Consider the following 23173-nt stretch of genomic DNA (forward strand, 5'->3'; position numbering starts at 1 on the left):
TGTATCCATTGAGCCAGTCTTTGTCTTTTGGTTGGGGCATTCAACCCATTTACGTTTAAGGTAATTATTGATAAGTATGATCCCGTTGCCATTTACTTTATTGTTTGGGGTTCAAATTTATACACCCTTTTTGTGTTTCCTGTCTAGAGAATATCCTTTAGTATTTGTTGGAGAGCTGGTTTGGTAGTGCTGAATTCTCTCAGCTTTTGCTTGTCTGTAAAGCTTTTGATTTCTCTTTCATATTTGAATGAGATCCTTGCTGTGTACAATAATCTGGGCTGTAGGTTATTTTCTTTCATCACTTTAAGTATGTCTTGCCATTCCCTCCTGGCCTGAAGAGTTTCTATTGAAAGATCAGCTGTTATCCTTATGGGAATTCCCTTGTGTGTTATTTGTTGTTTTTCCCTTGCTGCTTTTAATATTTGTTCTTTGTGTTTGATCTTTGTTAATTTGATTGATATGTGTCTTGGGGTGTTTTGCCTTGGGTTTATCCTGTTTGGGACTCTCTGGGTTTCTTGGACTTGAGTGATTATTTCCTTCCCCATTTTAGGGAAGTTTCCAACTATTATCTCCTCAGGTATTTTCTCATGGTCTTTCTTTTTGTCTTCTTCTTCTGGGACCCCTATGATTCGAATGTTGTAGCGTTTAATATTGTCCTGGAGGTCTCTGAGATTGTCCTCATTTCTTTTAATTCGTTTTTCTTTTTTCCTCTCTGATTCATTTATTTCTACCATTCTATCTTCTAATTCACTAGTCCTATCTTCTGCCTCTATTATTCTACTATTTGTTGCCTCCAGAGTGTTTTTGATCTCATTTATTGCATTATTCATTATATATTGACTCTTTTTTATTTCTTCTAGGTCCTTGTTAAACCTTTCTTGCATCTTCTCAGTCCTTGTCTCCAGGCTATTTATCTGTGATTCCATTTTGATTTCAAGATTTTGGATCAATTTCACTATCATTATTTGGAATTCTTTATCAGGTAGATTCCCTATCTCTTCCTCTTTGGTTTGGTTTGGTGGGCATTGATCCTGTTCCTTTACCTGCTGGGTATTCCTCTGTCTCTTCATCTTGTTTAAATTGCTGAGTTTGGGGTTTCCTTTCTGTACTGTGGCAGTTTGTGGAGTTCTCTTTATTGTGGCGTTTCCTCGCTGTGTGTGGGTTTGTACAGGTGGCTTGTCAAGGTTTCTTGGTTAGGGAAGCTTGTGCCGGTGTTCTGGTGGGTGGAGCTGGATTTCTTCTCTCTCCTTTCGAAGACAATGGGCTGCTTTTCTGGGCGCCTGATGTCCTCTGCCGGCATTCAGAAGTTGTTTTGTGGAATTTACTCGGCGTTTAAATGTTCTTTTGATGAATTTGTGGGGGAGAAAGTGTTCTCCCCGTCCTATCCCTCCGCCATCTTAGCCTCCAATTTCTTAAACACGCAGATGAGCTCTTTGTCTTCCCCGAGCTCCAGTCCTCTTCATACGTAGCCTGTAGTCTGGCTCCAATAGCTGCTGAAAGTTCTCTTCTGGCAGGCCTACCCCACTGTCCACAATCAGCTCTTAGTTTTGTTGAAATTCTGGGTACTCTGAGAGTAGAGTCAGTCCCTCTCACAACCTCAGCCCCTTTGAACCCTCACCCACTGGGAAAGTGCCACCTCCTCCACCAGAGGCACATTTACCCACAAAACAAGAACTCTGATCTCATCTTTCAGTTATTCAGGGCTCTACCATGCCCGGAGAATATTTATATACATAGCGCAGGAAGGCAGAGTGGATCTTATCCCCATTTCATAGATGAGGAACATTACCTCAAAAAAATCATGCACACTAGCGCGGTCACATCAGTTCATTTAATGCCGAACTAATTCTAAGCCAAGTAGTACATAGCCATTGCCCCAAGACTCCTAAGTCTATTGTCTTCTTTTCAATGTCGGGCATTATTTCCAATATTTTGCTGTTATGAATTATACTGCAGTGTACATTGTGATATATACATCTTTGTCTGCCTCCCTGATGGTTTCCTTCATGAAATTAATTTATAAACATTGTCAAATTACTCTCCGAAAAGGTTGTATCAGTTTTCACTCTGACTGGAATGCTCATTTTCCTGAATCCTAATCAGTAATGGTTATTTTAAGAAAATATTGCCATATGATTTCTCATTATTATTTTACTTTGCCTTTATTTCATCATCCGGGAGGTTGAACATCTCTTCGTAGATTTATAGGCCCTTATTCTTTTTCTTTGTAAGTTGTCTATTAAGATCATTTGCCTAGTTTTTCCCTGTTAGTGTGTTCCTCATTTTCTTACTGATTTTACAAGAGCCCTTCATGTATTAAGGATATTAACTTATTGTTTTTAACACTTTATCATGTATTGTATTGCTGTGGACTTATTTTTTTAATTTGATGTGTTATACTACATTGCCATTATTATTATTTCTTGATGCTCAAACTGTCCCAGTTTGGTCTGTAGTTATCCTGTCAAGCCAGCTCCTGTATTCTTTTTTTCTTTTACTTTTTATTTTGAAATACTTGAAAAAATTTCTGGGTTAAAACAGGAAAGTTATGAAATAGAATGAAGAATACCTATATCCCCCTTACTCAGAGTCCCCAGATGTTAGCATTTTATCACATTTGCTTTATTATTTCTCTCCACCTGTATGCATATTATTTTTTTTCTGAACCATTTGGGGGTCAATTGCAGACACGATGCACATTTACCCCTAAATTCATCAGTGTGTATTTCCCAAAATACCGGGACATTTAACTTCAGGATAGTGATCAAATTCAGGAAATCAACACTGTTACACTGTTATCTAATCTATAGACTTTATTTGACTTCCAGTTGTCCTGGTAATGTCCTTTATAGCAAAAGGAAAAAAAAATGGCTTTCTAGCCTTAATCTGTGATGTAAATTGCAGATGTTTTCTCCTAGTTTGTCATTTGACTTTGTTTATTGTGATTTTTTTTTCTTTGCAAAATTATTATTTTTAAATTTTTATGCGTTCATTTATTCATGTGTTTAAATGATCTTATGGTAACATTGACTTTTTAGGGGATGTACAGTCCTATGAGATTTTTCTTTTTAGTACTTGAATAGATTTGTGTAATCACCCTTACAATCAGGATGAAGGACATTTCCATCATCCCCCAAACTCCCTCATGCTGTCCCTGTATAGTCTGTCCTCTAATTGCTGGAGAAGGCAATGGCACCCCACTCCAGTACTCTTGCCTGGAGAATCCCATGGATGGAGGAGCCTGGTAGGCTGCAGTCCATGGGGTCGCTGAGAGCCAGACACGACTGAGCGACTTCACTTTCACTTTTCACTTTCGTGCATTGGAGAAGGAAATGGCAACCCACTCCAGTGTTCTTGCCTGGAGAATCCCAGGGATGGCAGAGCCTGGTGGGCTGCCGTCCATGGGGTCGCACAGAGTCGGACACGACTGAAGCAACTTAGCAGCAGCAGCAGTGGTCAAATTTATCAGTCTTTTATTGCTTCTGGATTTGAGTCATAATTAGAAAGTATTTCTTCCCACCCATCCACGTTCTCTTCTAATACTTGTATGGTTTCAATTTTATGCATTGAAATCTCTGATCCATTTAGAGTTATTCTGATGTGTAGTGTGAGATATGGACCCAATTTCATATTTTTTCGAATGGCTATCTAGTTGTCCCAACAGCATTTATTTAAAACTCCATATTTACCCCCAGAAAATTGGAGTGTCACCCTTATACATAAGTATTAACTTGGGAGGTGATTTTGATATCTTTATAATGTTGAGTCATCTTATGCAAGAAAAAGAGGTGTCTTTATATTTATTGCAAACTGTGTTTGTGTCTTTCAGCAGTTTTTAAGAGTTTTCTTTGCATAGACCTTGTACATTCCTTGTTGTTAGATTTATTTCTAAGTATTTTATCTTTTTGTTGTTGCTGTTACAAATAGGGCTCCTCTTTCCTTATATCTTATGATTATTGTTTGTAAGAGGGTGGTTTATTTTTGTTGTCTTTATATCCTGTTATCCTACAGATCTGTTATATTGTTTGTTTTTAACACTGTTTCTCATTGCTTCTCTTGGGTTTTCTATATATATCATCATATATAATCTTCATACAGAGATAGCTTTACTTTTTCATTTTTAAATTAGTTTTTAAAATTAGAGTATAGTTGATTTACAGTGTTGTACTAGTTTCTGCTGTGCAGCAAAATGTGTCAGTTATACATACACATATATTTACTCTTTTTTTATATCTGTTTTCTCCTGTCTAATTGCATGGGCCGATACCTACAATATTAAATAGTGTTAAATAGCTGAATACCATATACCATAGTTGAATCATTTCTAGTGTTTTCTTTTAAGTAAGATGCTAGATTTGGGGCTGAGGTATATGTATGTGATCATGTTATAACATTTCCATCAGCTACTATTGTATTTTTATGACTGTAGTTTTAAGTTTATGAAGCTTTCTGGAATTAATTTTTATATAATGAGTAAGGTAGAATTTTTTCTTTTTTTTTTCATTAAATTATGTCTTTACTAACTTCCCCCTACCTTCCTAAGATTTACTATCCCCCACTCCCCTGTGGCTTGTGGGATCTTAGTTCCCTGACCAGGGTTTGAACCTGAACCCTGGCAGTGAAACACCAAGTCCTGACCACTGTGACTGCCAGGGAATTCCCCTTTCCTTTTTGACAATAACATTCTTTAATGTCACAGATTTTCCTGAGTGTGGTTTTAGCCACATCCTGTAAGTTTTGGTGGGCTCAGACAGTAAAGGTAAAGGTAGCTCAGACGGTAAAGCGTCTGCCTGCAATGCAGGAGGCCTGGGTTCAATCCCTGGTTCAGGAAGATCCCCTGGAGAAGGAAATGGCAACCCACTCCAGTGTTCTTGCCTGGAGAATTCCATGGACAGAGGAGCCTGGCGGACTATAGTGCTTGGGGTCGCAAAGAGTCGGACAAGACTGAGCGACTAACACACACAGACACCAAGTTTTGGTATATATTCCCATTTTTGTTGTTTTCTAAATAGTCTACCATGATTTCTTTATTTTATTTCACTTTCTCTTTCATCCAGTAGTTAGCCTGGAGAACAGGTTTCAAGTTCTAGTTAGGGCATTTTTTGTTTTGAAATTATTGTTCTCAGCTGTTTCACATTATGATTGGAGAACATGGTCTGTGCTGTTTTTGGCGATGATTCAGGTTTACTTTGAGATCTAGTCTACAGTCAGTTTTAATATGTGTTTCATGGATTCTTGAGAAGAAACTCTCTGTACAGTCGAATATATCTGTATATCTACTAGTCTGATGTTAATATTTTTAACAATGTAAGTGTTATATTATTAAGTATATGTTTATTTGTAGTTATATAATTTTATATTAATTCCTCTGACTTATTTTTCTCAATTTTATGTGTTGTGAACTCAAAGTGGTGTGTTAAAATCTCTAATAACTTGAACTCTTCGTTGCTCTTTGTATTTTTAATTAAAATTTTGGATGTGTTATTTATGTATAAAATTTCATGACTTATGTATTAGGACCTTTTTCTGTGTAAAAGAGCCCTCTTAGTCACATTTAAATGTCTTGTTTTGGTTGGCCTTGAATTCATCTTTGATCTTAATGCTACCACCCATTTTTAAAATCAGGTGTTCTTGATATATCTTTTTCTAACTTTTGATTTTTAACCTTTCTTTGTCATCTTGTTCTCAGCGTGTCTCCTGTACAGATTATATTATTTGAATTTTGTTTTGTCGTCCAATCTGAAAGTTTTTACATTTTAAGTCAATAGTGTCTTACTCTTTTATAAATTAAATAGATACAGGGAGATTGTTAACATTAATCTGGTACCGGACAAGAAGACTGGGAAATCCAAAGGATTCTGTTTCCTCTGCTATGAAGACCAGAGGAGCACAACTCTGGCTGTTGACAGTTTTAATGGGATCAAGGTGAGTATGCTTACTGAGCAGAACTTTTCCATTGGGTAGGGTGTCAGTTTCATTTCCCAGTTGATGACTACAGGCTCAAGGGCAGTACTGGTCAGCTGGGTTGCAGAGGTGTGGGGACATACTGACTGGGAAATGACCCCAGGACATAATTCCGTTGGCTCATGACCCTGTCAACATGCGTTTCTTTTCCCCATCACTTAGCAAGCTATGTCCTCAGGAGCATAGGTACCATGACCCCCCACTCCCCTTCATCTTGCACCCAACCAGGCGTCTGTTTTTCACCTTTTCTTCCTCACACTCCACTCTCGTTTCTGCTGTATTGGAGGGCAAAGAGACTAGCAAACACTGCTGTTCTATGCTGTCCTGTATCAGGGAATTTGGGGTTCTATCATGGTTTCGTGGCTGAGGACCTAGCCATGTATGTCTCTCATATGTCTCCATTGACTTAGCAGTACTGGGCCCTGAAAATTCTCTAGTTAAAATCTTATGACAAAGTCTATGAAAGTAACTCATTCTGAAGGTTTCTGTCCTCTATTCTCTCTCCTCCACCCTTGTAAGTGCGACGGTGAGTGATGACATGAGAGTGAGGCATGAAAAGGGGATGGGGCAAGTCAGGGTTACCTATGCTCCACATGCTCCCTGTGCTCATTTAGGAAAAGCACTGCCATTGAATGAGCATTGTCACAGGTTGGAGGGGTGACTCTTGACTTGGAGAATCTGTCACTGATTGCACCAGCAGTGAAAGGAAGTCACCATAAAAGGTGACTTTATTCCACCTTTTATGGTGGAATGGGATAGGTGAAAGTACTCAGGCTTAGGGGTAAGAGTAAAAACTTGCTCTTGAATGGAACAGTAAAAGCCAGACATTTCACATTTCTGATGGCATTGCCTATAGAATAAGTCTGTATCTGCCCGAATGTTTTTGTTTTAAGTGAAGGTTTAATTTTTTGTTGTTCACCTGGAGAGTTGGGATTCGCAGTGATAGTATCAGCATGAGCCAGTGGTTCCAGTATGGTGGGGGTGGAGCAAGGAGTGAGGGCTTAAGAGAAAAGAAAGTAGTCCTTTCTAGATTCCTTACCCCCTCCCAGCTGTTGTTCGCTTTGGCCTCATCCATTTGTGTTGAGAAAGCAGCTGTAGCATTGAGCTGAGTTTTAGGAATTCCCTTTAGCTTCCAGGCTTCTTAACAGTGTGTTTCACTGTAAATTAATGTTACAGATGGAAGGTAATTCATGTTTGTGCATCTAAACTCTTGCAGTTTTCCATGCTGCTTATGCTTTGGGGCAGTACTTCCCAGGCTCCTTTCACTTCATGGCACACTTATAACATGGAGATATTTATATAGAACTCTGGGATAAACTGATGAGGCTCCCAGGATCTCCAGCTGCCCCAGGCTCTACCTGACTGCCCCCAGGGTTGAGCGAATGTGTAGGGATGTGTGCTGTGACACATCACTTGAGCAGGTCTGCTTTTGAGATTTTCTGAGAAACAGAATTAGCAAGAGGATAATGGGAATGGCTCAAACCATGGATTTCTGCAGCTGGGTTCAAATAGATGGAAGGCTGTGTTTGGTAGCAAATAGTTAGCTATCTGCCAAAGCATTGCCTGTCTGTCTTAGATCAAAGGAAGAACTATCTGAGTGGATCATGTATCTAACTATCGACTTCCTGAGGACTCAGAAGAAATGGATGAGGTGACCAGAGAGCTGCAGGAGAGGGGCTGTGGGACTCATGCTCCTCCACCAAGTTCATCTGAGGGCTCTGAAGATGACAAACCCACCAAAAAAACACAAAAAAGGTAAATGGTTAAGGCCTATGAGAAGACACTGGGTAGGCTTAATGTTTGCTCTTCTTAGCCTTCACTGAGATTTGGTAGTCAGTTCTCAAGTGTGAAGGGGGCAGGTGTGGGGAACCTTACCTTAACTGGGAAAGAAGAAGTATCAGCAGAAGACTAATGCTGTGGGCTAAATTCTGGCCACCAAAATGTGTATGTTGAAGTCCTAACCCTCTGGTGCCTAACGTGACTGTTTGGAGGTAGGGTCTTTAGAGAGAGAATTAAGAGCTGGAGTTGCCTTATATAGCAACCTGACATATTAAGGGTGACAGACATCCAGCTTGGATTCTTGGAGGCACTTTTCTAGAAGTAGAGACCGTGAGTGTTTCATGCTGCTGCCAAGCATGCTTTTCTTTTGTATATCCTCCATCTTTTCCATCTTCTTTTTCTTACTGATTGTGCCCCTCTTTTCCTCCAGACAAAACGGAAGAAAAGAAAAAAAAAGAAAGACAGAAGACTGGCCGGGAGGTACAGGCAGAGTAGCCAGCCTCCTCTTCCTTGCCCAGAAGCAAGATGATAAAGGAAAAGGATGACCCTGGCTCTAAAAAGCACAGTGGCAAGCACTCAGAGAAGGCAGAGAAGGGTCAGAAGTCAGAGTCCAGGGAGGTGCGGAAGTCCCACCCCAGTTCCCCTGAGGTCAGGAAGACCTGCCGTGGTAGAATGGAGGACCGAGAGAGGGAGCCAAGAACGGAGAAGTCCAAGCACGAACACAAGTCATCAAGCAGAAGGGAAGAGAGAGAAGACAGGCACAGGGAGAGAGACAGGGGTTGAAGCTCAGACATACATTCCAGATGGCATGACAGGCGCTCTGAGGGGCGGCATGACAGGTGCTCTCTGAGGGGCGTAGTCACAGGAGTAGAAGTAGGCACCAAGATAAATCCCACTGGCACAAAAGGTCCCGGCACTCTCGGGACCCGGAGTCCTCTAATCCCAAGGAGTGCAGGCATCACTGATGCCGCAGCCTGTTCAGCTATTCAGCACGGTAGAATTAAAAATGAACTGTATTTTTCAAATGCAATGAAATTCAGTTATTCTTTTACTATATTTACATGTAAAGTCTCTGAAAATGAATTCTTTTGATCCCTTGAGTATAATAATCATCAAGAGAGCTGTAGTTTTTAACAGCTAAATGTCCTGGATTTTTGAGCAGAATCCATTGTCCCTGGGAATATACTTGGTACTTTTGGTACTTACCAGAGCATGTACCTAAATCTGGGTTTATCAATAGGGCCATTGAATTCATGACCCCAATTTCTGATGAAATGGCCAGGAAGGAGAAATAGCAGACAGTTCTAGAATTCCAGTCTTTGTGCTACATGTTAAGAACCTTTCCAGTTGGCAGCTATAACCACTGAGCAGAGAAGTGTGGCTTAACTAGGTTCAGACAGGTTGCTATACATGTGATAAGGATTCTTAACATCAGCCTGCTCCTTCCTTATTTTTGCCTACCTGCCCCCTGTTTTTTGAAATTGTAGACATCTTTTTTTCAATTTTGCTGTTTTTGTTTTGGTTGATATGTCTACATTTTTTCCCTTATAACTTATTTATTTATTTGATTGAGAAGAAATTCACATGAAATTAACCATTAAAAAAATATATATTTATTTATTTATTTTTAATTTATTTAAAAAAATTTTTTTACATTTCTTTCATTTTATTTATTTTTTTAAGTTAATTTTATGTTTTAACTTTACAATATTGTATTGGTTTTGCCATATATCAACATGAATCCGCCACAGGTATACACGTGTTCCCCATCTGGAACCCTCCTCCCTCCTCCCTCCCTGTTCCCTCCCTCTGGGTCGTCCCAAACTGGAGTTTATTTTTTAATTTAAGGATAATTGCTTTACAGAATTCTGTTTTCTGTCAAACATCAGCATGAATCAGCCATAGGTGTACATATGTTCCCTCCCTCTTGAGCCTCCCATCTCCCTCTCCATCCCAACCCTCTAGGTTGATACAGAGCCCCTGTTGGAGTTCCCTGAGACATAACAGTAAATTCCCATTGGCTATCTATTTTCCATATGTTATTGAAAGTTTCCATGTTACTCTCCGTACATCTCACCCTCTCCTCCCCTCTCGCTGTGTCCATAGCCTGTTTTCTATGTTTCTCCATGTCTGCCTTGCAAATTCGTCAGTACCATCTTTCTAGATTTCGTATATATGTGTTAGTATACGATATTTATCTTGAGATTAACCATTTTAAAGGGGATATTCAGTGCAGTTGGGTACATTGACAGTGTTATAAAACCACCAACCCTATCTAGTTCCAATATATTTTCATCACCCCAAAATGAAACCCTGTATACCCTTGAAGCAGCTCCTCCCCATCCCCTCCTCCTCTTTGTCCCTGGCAACTACCAGTCTGCTTTCAGTTCCTGTAGATTTACCTATTCTGGGCATTTCATGTAAGTGGAATTGTACATGTGGCCTTTTGTGTTTGGGGCCTTTCACTTAGTATAATAGTTTTGAGGTGCATCCATATTGTATCAGTGAAAATGTTACGCAATCGTGTCCAACTCTTTGTGATCCCATGGACTGTAGCCTTCCAGGCTCTTCTGTCCATGGAATTCTCCAGGCAAGAATATCGGAGTGGGTAGCCATTCCCTTCTCCAGACACCTCATTCGTTTTTGTGGATAATGTCCCATTGTATAGATATTCCATGTTTTGTTTGCCACTCCTGAATGGATAGACATGTGGGTTGTTTCCACCTTTTGGCTAGCCAGGTATACCAACCTGCTTCTGTGCTTAGTCTGCTTTTCGAGTAGCTGCTCTTGGTGAGGTGGGAACACTTTGTCAGCTCCATTGCATATCCGTCTGGTCTGCTGGGTAGTTCTTTCTCATTTTGAGATTTCTTTTTATTTATTTATTTTATTCTACTTATTTATTTAATCAATCCTTTATGAATTTGATAGGAACAGTCCACAAAACCTTAATACCTCTGCTGAATTATTAAAATGGAATTTCTGACACTGTAAAGCAGAGGACTAGAGCTTTAATAGTGAATGTGCTAAGTTAAATCAACTGGTGTGTTTGTATGGGTCCTAGATGAGATGTGCTCCTAGACTGGTGGTTGGGATGTCCATGAAGGAGAGTGGGGAGGGAGCTGGCGGAGATTGGGAAAGCCGTCAGACTATGATGTATGTCTAACTTGTGGAGAAGAAAGGGAGGGAAAGAAGGAAGTTACATAGGAAAAGTCTTAAGACTGCAGTGGAGTTCTAAGACTATTTCAGCAAGACCAGTGGTGAGCCCTTGATCAAGAGTCACCTGTCAGAGGAGTCCCAGGAGATGAGCCTTGGTAAACAGGCGTCCTTGCTGCTGGACTTCCGTCAGCCATCGTGACCACTCTGCTCGTGTCCATCATGCCAGTTGTGTAGTAACTAACGAAGGCCCCTGCACCTGGCTGAGTCGTTGTGTCTGCCTGGTGGTTCAGTGCCTCTTCCATAAGAGATGTTTTCTGGTGGTGGTTAACATATGATGCAGAAATCTTCACACTTTGCATGCTCCCATGTGTCAGTCCACGGCCTTTGCATCAGATCGCCTTGTCTCTGATCTTCCAGCCCTTTTCCTTCCAGGCTTCCAATTGGATGGTCAAGCCATTGGCCACTTCCTAGAGTCTTATGTATTCAATAAACGGTCTCACTTTGGGCCACTTTTTCCACACCAAGTCAAGTGCCCTGCTTGTTCCATCCACTGGAAAAATGTTCCTTCTCCCCCGTGAATGTATCTGCTGTTATATAGATACCACCCATCTTCGTTTTGTACTTAGATATTGAGTGCTGACCCATCTGTAAACCAGGCTCAAGCTGTTTCCTCCTTCAGCTGGTCATACAGGAATCCCCATATGGCCATAGGTGCAGAGTTACCATAGAGCCTACCACTGTCTGCATCATTCAGGTGTTTAAAAGCAGTGCTGATCTACTGCATCTCTATGGAATATGTATTTGATTTATGTATCAATTAGGGTTTTTCCAGAGAAACAGGGTATACATATATGAATGTGTGTGTGTGTGTGTGTGTGTGTATATATATATATATATATATATATATACACATACACCATATATATCTTGCATCCAGTATTCAAATGTCTGGCTATTCTTGCCCCAGTGTACATACAGCGTTAGTGCTGGGAGAAGCATTACATGGCATTGTCCTTCCTTCTAGGGGCCCAGCTACTTCTTCTAGATCTGAGGATGGGCTGATGTCTGGAAATTGAGCAAGTAATTTGGACTTTTTATTGGGGAGAACCTCCCTCGGCCCCCTGTTTCTCCACTTTTGCCTTTTTCAGCTTGTAGATCTTGAGTGATAACCCTTGGTGGCTCTCTGTATTGCTTCTAGGGACACCATGGTCCGTTTGCGCTATTTCCATGAGTCCATGTGGGTGAAGCCCGCTTGGTTGCCCTTCTGACCTTGAGGTTCACTTTAGTATTTGTGTCTTCCTGGCTTCTGGGGATAAGCACCACTCAGTTCAGTTCAATTACTCAGTCATGTCCGACTCTTTGCAACCCCGTGGACTGAAGCACACCAGGCTTCCCTATCACCAACTGGAGCTTGCTCAAACTCATGTCCATGGAGTCAGTGATGCCATCCAACCATCTCATCCTCTGTTGCCCCCTTCTCTTCCTGCCATCAATCTTTCCCAGCGTCAAGGGGCTTTTCTAATGAGTCAGCTCTTTGCATCAGGTGGCCACAGTGTTGGAGCCTCAGCTTCAGCATCAGTCCTTCCAGTACTATTCAGAATTGATTTCCTTTAGGATTGACTGGTTTGATCTCCTTGCAGTCCAGGGGACTCTCAAGAGTCTTCACCACCACAGTTCAAAAGTATCAATTCTTCGGCACTTCCTAGGTTTTTATTACTGTGGGGCCCCAGCTCTGTGATGATCTCTTACTGCCATCCCTGGCCTGCAGAGGAGGCCACCTCTGAACCTAATGAGCCTCTGAGTGGGATATCCTCTGGACCCTGCTATGGAATACTACCCTCTGGTGAGGTTTCTTACCTCATGCAATCTCTCCAGGATACCTACTCCCCTTGGCCTCGTCATTCCTTCCTTGGTCCTTTGCCAGGACAGCTCAGGTGTTTCTACTTTGCCTGGTGGTGGCCAGCACTTTCTCCAGTCCTCTGTGAGCCACCTCAGTGGAAGCTGCTCACCCCCTGCAGTTCTTGCCTGGGGGTTAAATTCTGTATGTATGTGTGTGCGTGTGTTCAGTCGCTACAGTCGTGTCTGAGTCTGCAACCCTATAGACTGTAGCCCACCAGGCTCCTCTGACAGTGGACTTCTCCAGGCAAGAATACTGGAGCGGGTTGCTGTGCCCTCCTCCAGGGGATCTTCCCCACCCAGGGATTGAACCTGCATCTCCTATGTCTCCTGCATTGCAGCCGGATTCTTGTACCACTGAGCCACTTGGGAAGCCCTCTAAATCCTATATGCTGAGTTCTAAGTCTGAATTCCTGCTTTTCTGATTCTTGATACAGCACCCTTGAAAACCAAACCCAGTGTTCCCATGGCTCCTGCCAGTTAATTCTTGCAGCTTTTTGGTAGGCCCAGCACTTCCCTAGCCAGGTAATGCTGGAATTTAATCCTAGATAGCAGTTTGGTAACCAGGAAAGAGGCTGGACACAGCTCCTGGGTCGGGGAGGAGGCGGGGCGGGGGGCCGGCAGGGCACTGCGTGTCTGGTGAGGGGAGCAGCCTCTAGCATCTTCCAGCACAGGGTGTGCAAGCCCTTGTTTGGAAAGAATGGCCCCCTTTGCATACTGAGAGCTGGGTAGGGGTGTCTCCAGAGCCACCACCTTCAGGAAAGTCTAACCAGATGTTCCTATCCCACGTTTCAGGGTCCCAAGGATTTTCCAACCATATGAAGTCATGTGGCCCTGACTGCAGCAAAGCCGACCTGCCATATGTTAGATATTGAGTATTTAATCTCCCTGGAGTTATGCAACTCTTATGGCTTCTTTGTTGCTCTGCTGCATCCACTCCTCCACTGCAGGAACTGAGGGGCTCTTGGGAAGCTCGCTGGAGGCCCTCTGGCTCTCACACATACTCTTTACTTAACGGTCATCCATTTCTCATTACCCTGCTGCAGGGCATCAGTATACTTAACAGTATCCAGCCATTTCCACTGTCTTTGTAGGCCTTCCTTATTCCTCCATTTTCAAAAGTCTGAATCACCACATCTGGCAGCCTGTTTTCTCAGTTTTCCCACATCATCTCCAGAGAAATCTGTAGCAGTTGGGTCCTCAAGGCCTAGGACTATCCGTGCCCCACATCCCCTCAGGACAGTGTCCATTCTGCCCACCAGGCAGTGACTGAAGCAGTCCCAGGCCCCATCTTACACAGCCTGTTCTCTTGGACCACTGATGGCACCATCTGTGATAATTCGGGTTCTCTGAGAAGCAGGGGCCAAGGTGGGATCAAACACATAAGAGATTTATCAGGGTAAAGGCCTATGAGGGAGAGTGGGGAGGGAGTCAGGGGAGAGCTGTGGGACTAGATGCGGGTCTCTAACCCCGGTGGAGAGAGGGAAGGAAGGAAGGGTGGAGAGGAAAATTCTTAACCAGGTGGTGCAATTCTAAGGACATTTTGCGAAGCAAATGCGTCTTTCAGGACAGGCAGTCCACCATGGGCCCTGAGCATCTGCACATTCTTGCTGAGGTTCTTGAAAGCACAGTTTACCTGCTTCTTGATGCTGAACCATTTCTGTGTAGGGCAAAGTGACCATAGTATGACTACTGTTTAACCACTCGCTTCCCAGGGGAAGGAGCACTGGTTTGTTTGTTCATTGCTCAGAAGGTCCTGGGCCCTTGACCCTGGGTTCCTCGGCAGTGATGCAACCCGCCACATAGGTAGCATGTCTCTGAGCCCATTGCATTGCCCTTGGGGGACTGGCAGAACTCCACTGATACCCATGCTGTTTGCTGATAAAGTATTACTATCTTGTTCTGCCCCATGAAGTCTGTCTACTTTGCATCTGTAATGTGGGATCAGGTCGACCTGCCATCCTTTGTGAGGATGGGCTTCTTCCCTGACAGCATCCCTGCCCAGTCACCTGTGGGGGAAGTCCTGTGTCTTGCAGGAATAACCAATCTTAGCATCTCTGCTACACTCTGCCATTGGCCGAGAGTAGCCCATGAGAAATTTGGCCTTGGTGAAAATGCAGCGGTGATGGAAAGTGCAGCAGCACTGCATTTCAGAGCTCAATAGCTGTGGCAGTCAGTCACTTATGCTCCCTGGAGTCAGAGATCTGAGAGGGGCAAATACACCCTGCACTACGCCCAGCTGAGAACAGCCAGCTAGCTATTGGTTTTACTTGATCTTTGGCAACAACGAATGCTTACTGGTTTCTTTCATGGGTTCACTTCACAGAAGAGTTGCAATTCATTGGTGGACAAACTCGCAGTGACCTCAAAGCTGAACAGCCAGTGAATAAAGTGCTCATTAAGAACAATTTTTACTTCTTGGCATATCAGTATTTCTTTCATGTGGCCTGATTAACACCCTAGTCTGTCTCTTTCCTTCCTCTAACCTACTGGAATGTGTACCTCATAAGTATCTATCTTGGCCGTTTATGGACTCAGTGAACCCTAAATTGGAAGTGATCCTTATCTAGTACAGATGTTCTGTAAACAGGTTTTAAAGCTTTTTGAAAGGAGTAGCCTGGTCATTGTCTAAATGGTAGTCCAGTGAAGTATAAAGTGCTGTGCACTATGCTGTTGAGACCAAACAATAGTCAAACATTTGCTGATATCTTTCATCTGAAAAGTTAAGCTTAGAAGACATGTTTGGGTGTGACTATTTGCACTGAAAGGATTTAACCTAGTATCTTTCCTTTACTAAATAGGTGGCCCGTGATTTCTGCAAGTGTTACTGGGAACTCCATCATAAAATGAATGATAAGAACAGATCAGTTTTTCCAGTTGGAAATAATAATTGTATCTGTGATAAGCATTTGTTATTCTTTAAGTATGGGCTTCCCTGGTGGCTCAGTGGTACAGAGTCCGCCTGCAGTGTACGAGGTGCAAGTTTGATCCCTGTATCAGGAAGATGCCCTGGATGAGGGCATGGAAACCCACTCCTGTATTCTTGCCTAGAGAATTCCATGGACAGAGGAGCCTAGCAGGCTACAGTCCATTGGGTTGTAAAGAGTTGGACACAAATGAAGCAACTTAGCATGCATGCAAACTAAGTATGACCAATAGCGTGTCATCAAAGACACATTGGTCCCTAGATGAATCATTAAAAATACTGAAATTATGTGCTGGGTCCTAAAAAGGGGCAAAACCATATGACACAAGTTACTCTAAAATATATGCTTGTCACCTAGCTATATAGCTATTGTATATTTGATGCCAATATACTTTCTATAATGAACATCAGTCAAAAATTTGGTTACCTTTTGTCAGCTTAGAATTTAGAAGAGCACCTTGGGGTTGACTGAAGATGACCTACTATCTTTACAGAAGTTGTTCGAAAAAATCTGAACTAATGCTTTGTTTTTCTACGCCTCATAAGAAACTGAGGCATTTGGTATTATCCACCTTAGGCTAGGTTTAGAATTGGCATAAGAACTGATGTTGGAGATGGTTGTGATGATGTTTCCTCAAGAGAAAGGCATTTGTTAGCAAGCAGCTAACAGCAGCCAAAAAAAAAAAAAGTCCTTCATGATTATTTAGATCTCTTAAGTTCCTTGAATTTTTATTAGTATATTATATGGTTGCCAAATCATAAAGTATACTGTGTAATTGTTATCAGTGTGACATCTTTTTTTTTTCCTCTAGCCTTCCCTGGTGGTTGTGGGAAACCCCGGGGTCTCCTTGGGTCTGTGGCCGCATTCTGGCCCTTCCGGTTCATGTCCTGCTTGCTTGGCAGGCCCGGTTGGGCCCCTTGGAACACGTCCACAGCACGAGGGGAGGGGAGGGGCACTGACGCCTCCCCTCCCAGCGCCCCTGTGTGGGGAGGCCCGAACAGGGCCTTATTCTGTGCTCACATCTTATCTGTGTGCTGGTTTTACTTATTTCATATCTGCATTTCTTTGTGTGTATATTTTCACTAGCATTCTTTCCTGATAATACACCACACCAGTGTCCCACTAGGATTGTTTTAATTTGTCTTCATAATTAATAGTAATGCTATGTACATTTTCATATAGTCTTTTACATTTGTTTTCACTTTATGTTATTCCCTTGGACCAAATTTGCCTAAATGCAATTACCAGGTCCAAAAGTACAGCTGGAACCATAACCCATCTTATTGTTAGACTGCTTTTCAGAAAGATCAGATTTGTGGGATTGCCACCACTGTAGAGTTGAAATGTAATTCCCCACATCTGGGCAACCCTGGATTTTTATCATTTTATTCCTGTTTTCTTCTCTGAAAGGTATATTGTGATACATTTGTGTTATTCTAATTTGCATTTTATTTCATGGCATTGTTACTTTTAGTGCTTTCGTTTTTAAAAAATATTTAAATGGTTCTCTCTCTAAGGACTGTAGTTACCAGCTCATACATTCTTAATGTATTTTGGCCAGCAGACTTGGAAGAGCTATGGTAAGCACCTTTCCTCCCATTCTGGCACTCACCTTTTGACATTTAATTCATTAGACAAAAGAGCATTTGAAAAAATGACTGACTTTGAGACTACGAATGCAGTGATATTAGGACATAGTAGCCGTCAGATAGCGTGCACGCATTCTCTCCTTCCATTCTCACCTCCCTCTTCCTCTCTGTTTTCTGCCTTTTTTGAGGGAGGATATTAGACTTCTTGCTAAAGTCATATGAAAATACACTTGTTATCCAAAGCCTATCTCTGAGAAGGATACTGGTCCCATTGGTAATAGAGATTGCTTTGGGAGAGGTGAACCAGGCCAACAGCTGGGAGAGGAGAGGGAAACTTTTCACTGTAGCTTTCATACCTTTTGATTTCCAAACTGGATTGCTATTACTTTAAAAAAGTTTTATTTTTTGGTATTACTTTTTAATAAAAACAAAGGCTTATGTAATATCAGTGCTTGCCATTATTGTAGATCTTTCAAAGCTAACTTTAAACTTATGCTGCTGCGTGCGATGAACTTCAGTATGTAAGGGCAGAAATGAGATGAAGGCAGTGCAATTTAGGTATATGTGATATTTGGGCAGAACTGCCTGCCATTCTATTTACTAAACGTCACTTAACATTTCTGGACTATAGGTACAGCATAAAGGAAATTTACTTTCATAGAAATAGTTCCCTTGGGCATTAGTATAAGGCTGAGACCTTCCACTGACCTAAATTCCTGGATAAAGCTGGGGTATGAGAATGACTAGTGAGTGATCATCTTCATGTGTTGCTGTCTCCTGGAAGCCGTTTCTAGCCAAGCACTGCTTGAGGCCAGCTGGCAGATGCAGGTTCCAATTTTCTGTTTGTGATTCCCTGACTTTGGTGTTCTCCATGGGGCTTATCCTTTCTCCATCAATTGAGTTTTGACAAGTGCAGCGGCACAAATATGGCTGGAAACCATGAGCTCCTCTCTGGCCACACTGGTGGTTCATGTCTCTTAAAGGGACCAAGAGGATGCCTGGAGGCTTCAAAGCCCCCCTGAGGAGTTAGATCTCTACACGTCTTTGTTTGAGGATAGACTTTGGAAATGAACTTTCGGGGAATCCTTCAACCTAATTGGAATTGGCTGCTGTCCCTGAGGCCTTGTACCGATTAGACTAGTGCTGTCTGATAAGGCAACCACTAGCTACATGTGGCTATTTAAACTGAAATAAAATGGAAAGACTGGGTTCCTCAGTCACGCTAGTGACAATAGCCACGTGGGGCTGGTGCCTCCTGTACCAAACTGAGCAGATACAGACCATTTCCATCATCGTAGAATGTCCTATGGGCCAGAGCTAAATTGTTCAGGCATGGCGGCAGTGTATGCAGGTGTGTGACCTGAGGGGATAGCCTTCCCGGTGCCGTCAAGGCCTCCCTAATCCGAATGGTCCTTTGAGGATTGTCTGAATTCCAGTTCCTCCAGCAAATGTATCCTGACCACTCCAGCCCACAGCGATGACTCCCTTCTTTGAACACCTAGGGTGCCTGAAAGATGTGATGACACGTTGTTTTACTGGTATCACACGTTTGCTTTGAAGTTAGTTCTCATCTTCCCGGCAAGGCTGCAGGGCCCTCAAGAGCAGAGCTTCAACCCCACACTGCCTGCTAGATGGATCTCTATGTGACACAGAGCTGCTCTTTTCATCCCAAAATGCTTGTCAGAAGCATTTATCAAAACCCTCCTTTTCTCCAACTGCCTGTTTATGCTTTCTTTGCTCTTATTTTCAATATAAGAATCAGTGTGTAGGACACAATGTCAGCTTTAACAACCGTTTATTTTTTGAGGAAGGTCAACATGCTTACTGTTATTGGGTATTACAGTCTCAGTTTCTGTTTTGGTGAGGGGGTGAGGGCGAGGAAGGTTTCGGAACACTGGTGTTAGATTCTTGAAAACACTTGGGAGGAAGTTGATGATATCTTCCTCATCATTTCAGACCCATCTAGAGGAAGTATGGGGCTTTTCAAAGTCTGTGAACAACCAAAAGAGAAATGTGATCAGTTACCAGGCTTTCCAATTGCTGTCAGGCCCCGGGGAGTGATCATTTAGGATTCAGAAATAAGTAGTTATATCATAGCTTTTGTTTTTAAAAGTGCTTTCACAAAGAGTATTTTGCTCCTTCTGACAGCCTTGGGAAGAAAGCAGGAGAAACCCAGTGAAGTCAGATGCCTTGGCTAAGGTCACATGGGTAGCCTGATGAGCTAATTCCACACAAGAAGGTAACTTTCAACTCTCAACAGTACCGGTGTCCATTTCAAAATGTCCAGGCAAAAGCAGCTGCGCACTACAAAAGGCTAGCATTTCTCTCAGTCTGGGAACATTTTCAGTTGTCTGACCTCAAGTGATCTGTTTGTTGTGTGAGCTATACAGGACTTGTGTGGCCAATAAAAGTCTCCATTTGGACTCATTGTTCTATACCACTTGTCTTGTGCAAAGGGCTCTTAAAGCGTCTAATAGTTTATGTTAACAAAATGACTGTTGTATCTGTAAGGACAGAAATGAGCATTTACCTTTGTTGCTGATGAACTGTGACAAGATGTCATAAAAAGACACAGGGCAGTAAAGAACATACCTTCTTATTTCTAGTAAAAGACAGGGTTCTCCTAGACCTCTTGCAAATCCTCAGCTTTTCTCATTAGCAATATAACCTTAGGAACCTCAAGGATCTATGATTAAAACTAAGGTAGCAGATAGCAAATTTAACCGCAAATAAAGTGGGGGGTGGGAATAGTTTAGCTCTTCAGATCAATAATGCAGTACTGGAATGTGCTGATAGCTCAAACAAAATAAGAACAACCAAGAAATTAATAAGGAAAAAGCCAAAATTTGCAAAGGCAAAGGTAAAGGCTTGAATGGAGAGATCTCTTCTGAAAAAGTAAGACAAAGACAGTTACAGAATTCAAGCATATACTGCAAGGCCACATTCTGAAAATCTTGAGGGGAAAAATAAAGCTTTGTTTTTGCAATTTGCGGGTCTTGTTAAAAATGTAGATGCCTGGCCACCATTTCCAGGTCTCCTTCAAGACACCCTGCTGCTGCTTTGATCTGCTTTGTGGGCAGCACCATGGACTTCACTTGGTTGGTACTGGTCACTCTCAAGAGAGAAATGTACCTGGGTGTTTATGGCCATGACACATGCCAAGGGCTAGGGAATGACACGTCGTACCATGAACTGATTTTGATTCCCCCAAAATCCTATTCGTGAAAAATAAGCTGTAATGAGCCTGTGTTGGTCCAGAAGTCCCCTCTTTTGGGGTGGGTTTTCCTAAGCAGGTATCATTGTAATTTCAAATTCAATGTAAATTCTCCTCTGTGGGGAGCTTTACTACTTTGAGCACCTTAGCACAGGGTGAGCCATTTCTGCATTTCTTCCTCCAAAAGCCCTTATCAGAGCAAAAATAGGTTATCTGAACTGCTTCTCAGTGAACTCCTCTAATGTGTGGAATGTAGGGGTTGGGAGGAGGCGTCCCCATCAAACTGAAGTCACAGAAGAATGGGATTTTACTCTTTGACTGGACATGCTACTTGGAAACCTAGATGGGATCTTTTCTACTTATCACTAAACTCTGCAGGAAGTTCCTGGTCACCGCTTAGTTCTGAGATGTGACCCCTGTTTGGCAGGAAAAAGAATATGGGAGAGAGCCTCAAGACCTGTGATGTTAGAGCCCTGGCTCAGCCACCTGCTGGCTGTGCCACCTCAGGCAGGTCATTTGCCTCCATTTTCTCCTCTCTGAGAGAGAGCTTCAAGACTTGCAAGGAAGCATGGTATGATAAGCTTTAGTGACTGTTACCTTGTCGATATAATGGAAATGATGCTTCACAGGGTGGATGTGAGAAAAGCACTTAGCAGAATGCCTGGTACATGGCCGGTCCCTAATAAATGTTACTCCCATGACCAGGAACTGCCTGCAGGTTTAAGTCAGAGAACTGCATAATAACCTGCAAATTGCAATCTACATACATACTAAGGGAGAAGGAAATGGCCACCCACTCCAGTATCCTTGCCTGGAGAATCCCATGGACAAAGGAGCCTGGAGGGCTACAGTCCATGGAGTCGCAAAGAGTCAGACACAACTGAGCAACTCACATACACACACACACACACACACACATACATACTAAGTCATATTATCTCATCCTCATATTGGTGGTGGGTGGGTGTGCTGCAAGGCAAGACCCATTCAATGTGATGGGCAAGGGGGGGTGAATGATCGAAACTCCTCTATGTTCAAAATGACATAATTGAGAGCTTCATTCTAAAATGATAAATTTGTTGTACCTGAAGTGCCATCGTTTGAGGAATATTGGCTGGTCCGGTCACTTCTGCATTGATAGAGGGTGAGAAACTGCCAAGACAAAGGTGAAATACTAGCTTAAGCCTCTGCCCTTTGATGGACAGTGAACACTAGAAACCCTGAAGGGAGCACAACCATGGTGGCATCATACATAGTAATCTCAGGGCCCCTCAGTCTCAAAGAATTATCTTCTGGGACTTTGGTTATTCCTAGGCATGACTTCTCATAATTCTTGCTAATTAGGACACCCAGGATTGGCGCCAGACTCAGACAAGGGCTGCCCCTGGTGGATAATTTCAAGGGCTCACGTGTCCCAGGTCACAGAACAATGTCAGCCATGCTGCCCTTCCCCTCCAGGAACTTGGAACAAATAAAACATTTTCGATCCTTCTCTGAGCAAAGCTAATGATAGTGGAGGTCTTAAGGGAAGGAGGAGGCAAGGGGAGGTCCATTTTACTACCCCAATCTTCTTTGAAATAATTCTTAACCATTGTGAGGTCTGGAGCAAGAAAGTGGTAGTGTGAGGTTGCAGCAGCCTGGAGGGGGCAGGGCAGAGATGGTGGCTCAGGTGCTGGCTTTGCTCTGTGGACCTTCCTCACCCCCTGGAATGCAGAAGCAGCAGGGTCCCAGAAGGGCCTGCAGTAGGCTGGGGGAGGTGGCTGGGCTAGGTGTGCCATGGTGAGGGCGGTTAAAAAGGATGGGGCAAATCAATGAAGGCAAGATGAGAGAAGCATGAGAGATGAGAGAACTCTCCACACCAACACCTACCATTGGTATGGAGAGCAGAGTATTATGGTGAAATTTTGGATTTGAGGCAGTTTATGGATTAAGATATGGAGGATAGGATATATAAAGGGATAAACTGGGACAGAACAATCTAAGGGACTGGTTCTCAGCGTTGGCTGCACAACACAACCATCTGGAGAAATATTACAAATAGGCATGCTTGGACCCCGCCCCAAATGAACAGGAATCCTTGAGGCTGGGGCAAGCATTGTTCTCTTTTCTAAGTTGCCTAGGTGACTCTAGCATGAAGTCAGGTTGAGAATTCCCTATCTAAAGGAAGGAGGGGAAGGGGCAGATGCTACTAAATGGCCAGACACAAGTCCGCTAACTCAGTGGTTCTCAACACTGCCTGTTCGTCAGCATCACCCAGGGCCCAGGCTGCAACCCAGACCAACTGAATCCGAATCTCTGGGGATGGAACGCTGGGCGTCCGTTGTTAAAGTTGATTCCAGGCTGCAGCCAGGGTTGTGAACCTCTGCTCTGTGTAACAATTCCCACACAGGGCTGTCCATCAGCTTCATGGGGGTAGGAGTTGAGGCCCTCCTGACGTGGTTGAAATTTGACTCTGATGGTGCTAAGGCAGTTATTCTGACAAGACAAGCCCTTGCTGTCATGAAGCTTATACTCAAGTGAATCCTGTGCCAGAGGATGAGGGCAGGAATATTTGACAGCTTTGTTTACTTCTGAATCTCTAGCCCTTGGCACATAGTAGGCACTTGATAAATGTTGAATAAATGACTAAATGGTGACCTAAGTGGTGT

At 42.8% G+C, this 23173-nt stretch overlaps 1 protein-coding gene and 1 pseudogene across 2 annotated transcripts in view; one reads left to right on the forward strand and one right to left on the reverse strand.

Moving 5' to 3' along the window:
* LOC129639514 (RNA-binding motif protein, X-linked 2-like) overlaps nt 1-8708 on the forward strand; it is a 50804-nt pseudogene extending 42096 nt beyond the window's left edge.
* A 10479-nt stretch (nt 8709-19187) lies between these two features.
* LOC129639111 (fibrous sheath-interacting protein 2-like) overlaps nt 19188-23173 on the reverse strand; it is a 72995-nt gene continuing 69009 nt past the window's right edge. For both annotated transcript variants that reach the window (XM_055564030.1, XM_055564033.1), the window contains 2 exons: nt 21611-21677; nt 19188-19301 (listed from right to left, as the gene is read on the reverse strand). In XM_055564030.1, the coding sequence (XP_055420005.1) occupies nt 19264-19301; nt 21611-21677 (105 nt within the window). In that variant the 3' untranslated portion in view covers nt 19188-19263. The remainder of the gene's footprint in view (nt 19302-21610; nt 21678-23173) is intronic.

This window comes from Bubalus kerabau, chromosome X, assembly GCF_029407905.1.
Source record: "Bubalus kerabau isolate K-KA32 ecotype Philippines breed swamp buffalo chromosome X, PCC_UOA_SB_1v2, whole genome shotgun sequence".
NCBI classification, from domain to species: domain Eukaryota; kingdom Metazoa; phylum Chordata; class Mammalia; order Artiodactyla; family Bovidae; genus Bubalus; species Bubalus kerabau.